We start from the raw sequence: 12,363 nt of genomic DNA, 5'->3' as shown, positions 1-12,363 counted from the left end.
TCATATATATATATATTCTGAGTATATACATTTCCATGATGATCCACAGCTACTGTTGTTCATGTATGAATTACAGCACAAAATTCCCCATAAATTTTCCCTTATGTCATTCTCAAATTAAAACTGTAAACAAGACTAGAGAATAAAATCCATTGACATACTTTCTCCTTGTTTTATTATATCATCCAGAGGGTGGTCTTACCAGAAATAAACAATATAAATTTACCTACTTGACAGCCTAGAATGGTTGCATAAAACATAATATTGAGTTTCCATGTTATCTATATTCAGACCTAGCATTTCATACTTTAAAAATTTATTTTCAAGCCTGATATCTGTTCAAGACCAACTAAAGCTCATTTTCAAGTCATATTCATAGTTAGAATCAGCAGCTGAAAAGAACAAAGTATCATCAGCGTAGTTTAAATTTTATTGGAATAATAGATAGGAGAAATTAAATTTTCCTAGGCCTTGCTAAATTTGATTGGAATTTGCGTGGAAATTTGATAACTAATTAAGCTATATCGGTTGATAGGAACGGAAGTAGGATCTGAATTTCGTGGAAAAATTATTTGAGTGGTGGGCCCCACATGTACTAAAAATTGGGGTATGACAGTCCCAATTTAACTAAGACTATTGCTAAGGATAAGATCATTTAAGTCAAAATTGATCGGTGATGGATACATTTTAGGGGGCTGCTATGTTTTGGTCAGAAATTCAACTATACTTAAATTGGTTGGTGATGGATACATTTTAGAGATGGCAGAAATTCAACTAGACCTGAATTGGTTGGTGATGGATACATTTTATGGAGGGCAGAAATTCAACTAGACTTAAATTGGTTGGTGATGGATACATTTTAGGGGGCAGCTATATCTTGAGGGCAGAAATTCAACTATTCAGAGCTGAGAGAATTTTCTTATCCTATGTACCACTTTTGCCCTTCTTAAAAACATTCTTGTTTTCTATTTTCTGCTTACAATTAAAATCTACTATAATTAGAAAAGTTAATAACCTGCTAAAAGTAGAAAGAAATTGCTAGATATTGAAAACATAATTTTATTTTATTTTTATTTGAAGTCCATAGGCATGAAAATAGAAATTTGATTCTTTGTTTATTTCAATATCTTATGTCCTCTTTCTTGCTCTATTCTATTTTGGTTTTAGAGTCTAATGTTTTCTTTTCTAAGGAAGAACGAACTTTGACCAGCTTGTTAGAATTTTGAACGGCTGAGATCTGTTTTTCAATCGTTAGAATTTTGAATAGTTCAGATCAAGGGTTAGAATTTTAAACAGTTCAGATCGGTCGTTAGAATTTTGAAAACAAAAATATTGATTTGTATTACGAACCAACCCGTAATATGCATAATACAATAGATTCATTCTAAAAAAATAGCTCAAAACATTGGAGCTTTGAAATAAAAGTTGAAAAAACAAATAAGGCAAACAAAGTGCAAGCCAGTAACAAATAAATTACTGGTAAAGTGCCGAAAATAGGAAAATAAACTAGGAAATATGTAGATCTTGTTCCTGATCAAGTTGTTAGGATCGCCTCCTACATCTGTAGTACCTCATGAGCCAGCTCTTATGCATGTGTCCTTTCTACAAATGAATTATTCAGATTTGGCTGGGCAGGGTCAAAAGTTTTGTGATTTCGGAATGAAATAAATTGAAATTATCTGGATCGAATATCTCAATTCCACAAGGGAGCAAAAAGAAAAAAAAAACGAATAATTCGTAAAATTTAGAAAATATTCATGAAATTCACAAATAATTCGGTCAAAGTTCGTTCTTCCTTAGAAAAGAAAACATTAGACTCTAAAACCAAGATAGAATAGAGCATGAAAGAGGACATAAGATATTGAAATAAACAACGAATCAAATTTCTATTTTCAAGTCTAGGACTTCAAATAAAATTCTGTTTTTAATATCTAGCTCTTTCTACTTTTAACAGGTTATTAACTTTTCTAATTATAGCAGATTTTAATTGAAAGCAGAAAACAGAAAATACGAAGGTTTTTAAGAAGGGCAAAAGTGATATACAATGTATTCGAAATAATAGAAGAAGAAAATTCTCTCAACTCTCAATAGTTGAATTTCTGCCCTCAAGATACAGACTCCTTTCTTCTATATTTTCAGAGAGAGAGAATTGATATACAATGTATTCGAAACCGTCACAAGTATGCGAATGATGCATAATTATTTCCGCATCGGAGGGGTAGCTGCTGATCTACCTTATGGATGGATAGAGAAATGTTTTGATTTCTGCCCCCTAATTTAAAGCATTAAATAATCTGCTGACTTAGTAACAGGTCATATGATTGTAATATTTTTATTTGGCTCAAGTTAAAAACTTTCTTTTCATTGGTTACTTTTGTGTGCTGTTGGTTCAAGAGATGATCAGATAATCAGACCAGTAGTGTTGGGTTTACTATATATATACTAACTAGGTAAATATACTGATTCAGTGTTGGTTTCCAGCGGCCGAAACTTTAATTGTGGGATAATATACAAAAATACAGACCAGATAACATGAAATTATTATTATTATAAAGATCAGAACCACAATTATTTATTAGAAAAATGCAGTTTCACAGGTATCCAAGTGCCAAATAGCAAAGCATAGCCATAGATTGAGCTGCTCGATCATACAAAGAAATTAACTTAGCAACTTATATTAAAAAAATGGTAATGAAAATGGTTGAGAGAGAAAAAATCAAAGCAGATAGAGATTTTAAAGCTACAATGCCTGAAGGTGTACCAGCCAGATGCTGATTCTATCACTTCTGCTGTTTTTTATTTTGGCTGGTATTTTTTGTTCTCCTTCAAATTAATTCTTACATTATATGTAGGTATAATTTTTACAGTACTTATAATGAGGGTATGTAGAATTAATTTATTTTTGTAGGAATTTTTTGGGTAACATTATATTATGAGAAATCTCTTGCATAAAACATCGAGTTGATATCTAATGGATGAGTCAACAATAAGATATTGGAGGAGATTGAATCCAAATTTGCTCAATTTCACATGGATTAAACGTCCTCCAATTCTAACATTTGAATCCCATAAAACACCGATAAGTGCCGTTTATATATTGACATGGCAACCTAACAGACTTAAATTTAACAAGGTTTTTGAATGAGTAAGTGAAGGTAAGATATTGGAGAAAATCAAACCAACAACAACTCAGAAAAAACAAGTAAATGTATTGGTTTGATTTCCTGCAATTCTCACATTCAATACCTCATAAACCCATAATATAATTTCATTTTTTTTTTTCTCTTTCAAGATTAAAACTGAATATGAGATGTTGGAGAAAACTGAACTCATTTAATTCACCAATTATTTGAAGTAAAAAGTTCAATTCCTTCCAACTCTCATTTTCAGAACTACCAATTGATTCATTCTGAAATTAGAATTGTGGGGTAATTTATACAAACCAAATATGAGAAAAAAGAAAAGGCAAAGGTATGTATGGTGTGATTTATCTTTTTCTGATTTCATGATCATGGATATGGCATGAGGTTTTATCATGTGTACTGGTGATATTTTCTTTCTCATGCAGAGACAGTCTTCTATGCTCTCCTGTTACTACTTGTGTTGTAACAGGATTATGGTTCATTTTTTTTTTCCAACTAAATGACGCTCAGCCACTGATTGTAGTTGTGATATATTGAGGGGTGGAATTTGAATTCAAGTTTTCATAACTACAAAGTAAAATTCTAACTATCAACCTACAAACACAAATTTAACATTTATGAGAAAGGCAGAACTTTATAGCAACAAAAGAAAAAAATTAATTAAATTACAATACTCATAATTAAAATTAAAAAATTATAGATGTATAAGCACTCCAGATTTGGCTGTAAATCTGCACCTCAAGATACTAAGTCAAAATTAAACCAACTTTGATTAACATTACAACATGTCATATTTAACATATATATTGACTTTTTTTTAAAATAAACCTTCTAAATAATTATCAAAAAAATTGCCCAAGGAAAATCTATCTGATTTGATTTCTCTCTCGTCAACTCTTTTGTTTAATTTGTTTAATTAGCTTCATGTTTATTGCCTCTCTCACTTGTAGGTACTTTAATATTACTTGATATTGGCATATCTCCAATCTTGACTTTACAAATAAACAAAGTAAACAAACAAGGCTCTTATAATGGGCCTGAGGAAGAATTAATTAAATTGGTCAACATTGTTACTAGAACATAAATTCATCCTAGTACTACCTCAGCACTCTGTTATGGTTAAATGTACCCATTTGGATGTTTCAATGGGCCATTAATGGGCCTCGAGAAGATCATGATCATCCATCATCATCCAGCCCAAAGTATACCGTTTAAATTCTACATTAGGCCTTTTTTTCCATTCCATCATTTTTTGTGTTCTTTTTGCATTTCATGTTAGCTGCAGTTGAGTAAGAATAGCTAGCGTTTAGTCAAAGTCAAGAACTAGGTCTTCATTCAAGGGGATGACCACTGAGTCAAATGCCAAGCCTCTTTTATCTTCATTATTTCTTCAACTTATTTTAAGCTATATATTTCTTCAAAACTTGTGGCAAGTGGTGTTTCTATTTAAAAAACTCTAGTGTGGAATTCAAATTTAATTAATAATGTGATGTTTTTTTTGTTTTGAAAAGTTGTAGTAAAGACGTGAAACTTTTTTATCTCTCCAACTAATTTTGGCTTTTAAGCTAAATAATGTTAACACAGTTGAGAGTTTTCGCAACCGATTTGTCATACAAAATATATATAAAAGTGAGATATTCAAGTATAGGTGCATAAAAGTGAGATATTCAAATACTCAGGGGTAGACCCATTGGTGGTGGTGGTGGTGGTGGTGGTGGTAGTGGTGGTGGTGGTGGTGGTGGTGGTGGTGGGGGTGGGGGTGGGGGGCTGCCCTCCCCTCCCCCCTAGATTTAAGTTCTAGTGGAGATCAGAATGTTCTGATCGATTTTGCATCTCCTAAAAACTTTTTTGTCCCTCTTTGGATGTTTAATTTATAATTCGGGTAACTTTAGAGTTAAAATGAAAACAAATTTCTTGAATTACAATTGGTAATTAGAATTATTGGTTAGATAATAAGAAATTACAAGTCAGAGTATTAATTAGAAAATATAAGTTAAGTCTTTGTTTTTTTATTGAGTACCTAATTAGTTAATGGGTTAAATCTTATTGATATTATCCCCCCCCGATGAAAATCCTGGATCCACCCCTACAAATACTATGTACAAAAAATAATCGCAAATGACTATTTTAAATGCACTTTATTTATATTTGAGATATCCAAATACGGTTTATTAATAAAATAAAACAATGTAAAAATATAGGTGTCTTTCGTACACGGTTGCGTTTTAAATGATTGTTTGTGTATATTGGAGCTCATTTTCGTGCAACCGTCTCGATCCTCCTTTTACACAGTGTTTATTTGAAACTTTTTTGCATCTGTGTATGATATGTTGTGCATGGTTAACGTTCTTGTATAGTAGTGAGTTACCTTTATGGGTTATGTGGTGTTTAAGGTTATTATATCAGAATGAATCAAGCTGTTTTTTTTTTTTTTTTTTTAAACGTTACAAGTCCTAATTAGAAGGCATGTTTAGTGCCATCACATCAATGGCGTGTAACGCGCCTTTTAGAAGCGATGTCAATGTATAATTAATGGTGTGGTCCAGAGGTAGAATACACAGATATAGTTATTTTACCGTTGGTTATAAAGAATTGGTCGGTCTTACTCGTTTAGCAGTACAGTACCAGATTCATTTATATCTTATTGTATGTGTTAACCATAACATGTAAGGAATAATTATCAATAAAATAATATTTATATATGGAGTTCGGCTCTTTTACTTTCCGTCTGTATCTTCAATTTTAAAGTTCAAATAGTCGATTCAAAACTTTCAACATGATCTCCATATTAATGTTCTTGGAGACCAAATTTTAAATTTTTTATTATTTCTTTAGAATTTTTGAAAATTACTGTTTTTAATTTTAAACACACTGATTTCAAAAATTCTAAAGATATAGTAAAAAAAATCTAAAAAAATGTAAAATTTTCTCTTCAAGCATATTTTAATATAGAGATCTTGTTGAAAGTTTCGGATCGACTATTGGAACTTTGAAACTGAAGATACAAGCACAAAGTAAAAAGAGACTTTAATTCCCAAAGCATGATATATAGCCCAACTCTTTATGCATGTTTTAATTCGAATATATATACTAAGTAAATATACTATTTCAAACTATAACATGTGCATAATTAATAACATAAAATAAAACAAAATTTTATTTATGTTTTCTCATATTTTTTTTTTAAGAAAATATAATAGCTATAACTAAATTATAGAAGATGAAATGTTCCATAAATCCATCTTAAATTCGTTAATAATTTGTATTTATCCATTATTCTGTGAGATAACAGTAGGGAGTGGATCAAAACCAAGTTACAAAAGCTGACTTTCTCAGTTTCTTTATTAATTGTTCATAGGATATGGGGACCAATCTACTTAGCTTCAGCTAGAAAATTTATTAATTGGCTCTTGTCTGTTGGAATTTGGAAATCAGATATCGTGCATGCACAAGTCTTCCCTCTGGCAACAGGATCCGTATCCTTCCAGGTACCTGACTCAACAAAATTGAAACGGACGGCCCAGATTTAATATCAGCCGGTGCCTGTTTGGGATGACAAAGGGGGCAGTTTTATTTGTGCTTTGTGATTCGTGCCATGTTAAAAATTTCAATCTTGGGTTGTCTAATTTAATTGTACTCAGTCAGGTAACCTGAGGGGATGTGAATTCCTGGCAACATATATAGCTAGATTTCATGACAACGTTATAAAAGCATCTATTAGTACTTACTAGTTACTAGTACCATACATCTATCCTTGTTATCTGAACTAATCATATTTCCTTCGCTATCCTTGTGCTTTTAATTAAACAATGCAGGTACGCAATGAGTTGTTCATAACTTCATATTGTACGAAATTGTACGTACATGTTATTACTTACTGGTAGCTAGCCATTTATCATAATTGCACCCCCAGTGAACTAATCATATTTCCTTTGTTATCCTTGTTTTTAAATTAAACAATGCAGGTACGCAATGAATTGTTCATATTGTACGAGATTGTGTGGCCAGTCATGGTAACAGGTCTCCTGCTCTACTCCAGAAACCAGGTGTCGATGCTATTTCTCGGGCAACTCGGCACTGCTCAACTAGCCGGTGGATCAATAGCGAATGCTATTACTCTGTGCTAAGGGGTCTGTCGGCCGGCATGGAGCCCATTTGTGGTCAGGCTTACGGAGCCCGGCAATGGCCTATCCTCAGCCAAACAGTTCAAAAAACCATTATTCTCTTACTTGCTGCAACTATACCTATCTCACTTCTTTGGTTATACATGGAACCCATCATGCTTTTATGCTATCAAAAACCCGAAATCATTGCACCCGCATAGGAGTACATTCTGTTCTCCCTTCCTGATCTCTTTGCCCAAGCCTTTCTTCATCCAGTGAGAATTTTTCTGAGGACACAAAACATTACTATGCCAGTAAGTGTTTGTGCCACAGTAGGCCTTCTATTACATATACCCATTAGCTACTTTCTAGTTTTCTCTATGGGTCTTGGGGTTAAAGGTATAGCCATAGCCTCTTCTTTGAACACCATCAACATAAACTTAGGGCTTATTGGTTATATGATCTTTTCTAAAAGCTGTCTGAAACCGTGGACCGGCTCCTTGGTGCCGGGGCTAAAGGGTTGGATCCAACTAATAAGACTTGCCGTTCCGAGTTGCATAGGGGTTTGCCTTGAATGGTGGTGGTATGAGGTGATGATGGTTGTGTGTGGTTGGCTTGTAAACCCTAAGGCAAGTGTTGCATCCTTTGGCATTCTAATTCAAATGACTTCTCTCATCTATGTTTTTCCATCCTCTCTTGGTATGGGCCTCTCGACCCGTGTAAGTCATGAACTAGGAGCCGGTCAGCCAACTCAAGCCAAGGTTGCCTCTTCTGTTGGTATTGTTGTCTCAATGGTTTGCGGCGTTACGTCTTGCCTCTTCACAATATCGGTCAAGGATGTGTGGGGGCAGATGTTCAACAAGGACCCTAGTATAGTACACTTGACAGCAGTTGCTTTGCCGATCATCGGCATCTGTGAGATGGGTAACAGCCTTCAGACTGTTGGTTGTGGAGTGCTTAGAGGGAGTGCGAAACCCGAAATAGGAGCGAACATAAATTTTGCCGCCTTTTACCTTATCGGACTTCCTGTCTCCTTGTTGTGTGCCTTTCCATTCAAGCTGGGTTTTGTTGGATTGCTGATGGGGCTTCTGGCTGCTCAGGCATCATGTGCTTGCTTCATGGTGTATGCTATTTGCACCATTGATTGGGAGGCTCAGGTAGAGAAGGCCAGAAACTTCACTGAATCTAGTGATGAGAAATCTGACTTAAAGGCTAGTCTAATTGTAGCCGAGTGCGCAGTATAGGCTGTGTGTTGTCAGTGTGTGTGTGGATAGTCAGGGATGAATCTTAGTGTACTTCAAAGGGTGCTAAACCACCTCATGATTTTGATTTTTTTTAATTATATATATTAAAATTGAATTGAATTGAATTTTCTTTTAAGTTCTCTTTAAGTTTTTATATATATAGTTCAGACTTCTTATAAAATATTACATGTTTGATTGTACTCTAGTTGTTAGAGTACTCCATTGTGGCCACATATAAATTTTTACATTATATTTTCGGTCTCTCTATTTACATTTTCTAATTCCACCCTGGAATATTAGGTTACATAAACCGGAAAAAAAAAAAATTCTCTAAATTTGTCCTTGCGTTTTTCATTCATGTCAAGACTAGTATCATGAATTAGCACACTCAATGTCCCTTGCTGGGCTGTAAAATTCCGCCTATTTCTTTAGCCCAACAACAAGCAACTATGTTTGGTTGGAAGGCTATTGTTAGAACAAGATTATTTGAAATAGCTTGTTCTTTGAATGGATGAAATTGAATAGCTAGAATAATGAATTCAACTCTTTTGACTTATTTGAATAGCATATTCTTACAAAAAGTTGAATTTGACTATTCTAATAAGACAAATGACAAAAGAATTATTCCAGTTATTCTTGTTTTGCAATCAAACATATCCATAATGTTCCGTAACCATTGCAATACAGTCGTGTCATGCAGTCGACATTTCAACAATATATACATTTTTACATTTTATTTTTATAGAAATTAATGTAAAATAGTGATCCTCTCAAGATTTTGATGCATAAACAAAACCATAAAAAAAAAATCGGCTCCAATGCATTCCAACGTATTTTTTGGCGGAATCAAATCTGCTGCTATTCTCTTCCTGTGAACAGTTTGCTATCCCTATTTTTTCAAATCCAACCGTTCAATTTTTTCGGAAATGAATCTCAAAATAATTTTTTTCAAAACTTTTCTGTGCATGCATCTCGAAACAATTTAATGACTGAATTTGGAAAAATAAGAAAAGCAGAAACATTATTCATAAACAAGAATAACAATAGATTTTGATCCTTCTTTGGCTCCAATTTTTGTTTGTCCGGATCCAATGTATCCAAGTCAAGCAATGTTCGTGGTGTATAGGGTGAATTTAATAGATCCCAACTAAAAATTTCAAATTCGGCTTCAAAGAATGGAGCCGAATTTTTTTTGGTTCCGTCTATGGCATCTAAAAACCTACAGTACTCATTCTAATACCTTATATTATTTTTTATATTTCTTTTCAGAAATAATTTTTTTCTGAAAATACAGTATAGCAAACTTCATTATTTTAGCTTATCTTAGATAAATTACTGCTACTTCCCAAACCCCATGTTTATCTTATCACCAAATATTATCACTTTAATTACATAATCACCAATTTATATTGTTACAGAGACAAAGCAAGCTTACCTAACTAATTTTAAAATGAGATGGATTGTATAGGTATTTATTCTTTCACTGGGTGTCTAATTAATTAAATGGGTCGATTTGGTCCACTGGAGGTGCAGAATAGGATACTTCAATTATTTATTTCTTTTTATTTCTTTTTTTTTTTAGTAAAGGTTGGAGGTCAAGCCACCTAACTATTTAATATCTTTATAATACAACAAATTATTTCTCTCATCTGAGTTTCGAACTCATGACCTTCCATATAGAGACCGTGTGTCTTTGTTACTAGACCAAATGCTAGTTCTTAAGATACTTCAATTCTCGCCTTTTTTTTTAGATTGATACTAAAGTGAGGATTTATTTACTTTTATTTTTTTTTGTAAAGGTTGGAGGGCAGAAAGTGACAAGTGAGAATTTTAATTTTTAAATTCAGAGATTGCTACTGTTGTTTCCTCCTATTTCTTGGGCCATGAAATAATGTCATATCAAAAATTATTGGGCATGCATGTATAATTATATTTTTATGATTTAGTTTGGTCATGAACTCAATAGCAAGTATAAATTTAAAGTCAGAAATAGGAAGAGAGCAATTTACTTACATGAAGAATTGAAACAGTGAACACATTCAAAGTAGCACCTCTAATTTTTACATACATATATATGAAGTTCAAAGCTACTTATTATACTCCTAGCAACATTTAGTACATTCTTGTTCTTATTAAAAAAATATATATATGACAAACATGAAACAGACACAACTCTATCCTGAATAGTGATGACAAATGAATTTTTCGGGTTCGGTTCGGCGAGATCAAAAATTCGTGATTCGGGAATAATTTGGATATAATTCAGGAATGATTCGGAATTATCCGAAGCAGAAATTTCAGTCTTGCAAGGGAGCAAAACAAAAACAAAAAAAAATAATTGTTCTTAGAAAAATTCGGAAAAAATTCGTGAATAATTCTTAAAATTCGGGAATTATTCGGGTTTAATTCGGTCAAAGTTCGGTGAACTGAATAATTCGGTGTTCGGTTCAGCATCACCCCAAAAAAGAATTAAACGGATATAATTCGGGTATCTTGTCACTATTCCTGATAGGAATCTATGTGCTTCTTGGTGAAAATATGAGCAAATTGATTGAAAAACATAATATAGGGATCAATTGATCGATCGCCTCACTCGAGTAGTAACTCGATGAGCAAATTTTGCCATGACTGCAGTGCTAATTACAAATAAATAACTAAATAAAAGCTGCTAGTTCTCTATTGAACAAAACTTATATAGATTGTTAATTTGGTGCTCAATCTATGACCTACTTGGAACAGGAGAGAATAGTTGCTTCTTTATTCCTTTTTGTTTTTTTTCCAGTTGGAAAATCCTTAATGAAGTCTAACCGGTCCAGTCTCTATATCTAAATATATATAGAGAGAGAGAGAGAGTAGATGCTGACTTTTGAGTTTTTAAGAGATAATTAATAGTGACTGCTATTTTTTTATTTTATTCTCTTTATACATTGCTAATGATATTAATTAACTGGTCCAGTCTCTATCTCTGGATAGAATAGATGCTACCTTCTGAGATTTAATAGTGAAAGCACTTTTTCTGAAATAATAAAGGTTGCTGCTGTATATATATAGGCAGCACATTGTTTAAGAAATATCCTTCAAGTATAAATGTATAATATACCTTATCCTCTTGATCTTTCATTTTTTTTTTACTTTCTTTTAGTACGGATAATATAATGCATTTCTGGAACAGAGAAACTATCCAATTTCATTAATTAGCTCTTGGAGTGATAGGAAGCCAATGAAGCAAGGCACTATGTATCTCATATATTCTCATTTAAACATAGCATTTTGGCTTTGAAATATTGGTTATTTATTATCAAGTTCTGATTATTCTTTTCTCATGCTATTATTAGTTTCATCACGATATGTCAGTCATGTGACATGATTCGTGTGTCACGTGATGTGTCAATTCGTGTTATGTGTCTCGCTTCAACTGTAAATGACACGTCAAATGATGTCACATGAACTGACTCGGTTACGTGATGTTACATTATGCATGATTAATTTTTTCAATATTATTTTTATTTTAATATATTTTGTAATATATAGCTTCTTCCTTTTTAGCATCTTTGTTGATTTATTTTCTAGCTAATTAAATCTTTAAAAAATAACAAACGTAATCGTGCATTTATGGCTAGGCTTCTACACGCGGTCCACCACCAAAATTAGTGGTGAACCGAATCAAACTTGACCATTAAAGTGTCACCAAATTTGATCTTTTAAGATAACAAGGCTCCTTTAGAGAATTTTTTTTTTCATTTTTTGAAGGTCTCTCACTCTCTAATCCAATGAGATAATTGAGAGAGGATTTAGTCTGTTTTGTAATTTGGAGACCAAATTATTAAATAAGCTAAAAAATATATATAATTTGATAATTATTCAGTTTAGACC

General features: G+C 32.7%; 1 protein-coding gene across 1 annotated transcript; it reads left to right on the top strand.

Annotated features, from left to right (window-relative positions):
* The first annotated feature begins 7,626 nt into the window (after nt 1–7,626).
* On the top strand, nt 7,627–8,490 carry LOC144566271 (protein DETOXIFICATION 53-like). Its single transcript, XM_078316294.1, has one exon. The coding sequence runs from the start codon at nt 7,627–7,629 to the stop codon at nt 8,488–8,490; it is 864 nt and encodes a 287-aa protein (XP_078172420.1).
* Nucleotides 8,491–12,363: the final 3,873 nt, after the last annotated feature.

Source organism: Carex rostrata, chromosome 1, assembly GCF_964058835.1.
Source record: "Carex rostrata chromosome 1, lpCarRost1.2, whole genome shotgun sequence".
NCBI classification, from domain to species: domain Eukaryota; kingdom Viridiplantae; phylum Streptophyta; class Magnoliopsida; order Poales; family Cyperaceae; genus Carex; species Carex rostrata.
Note: the sequence above shows the minus strand (reverse complement) of the source record. Positions and strands in the feature narration are given on the sequence as shown.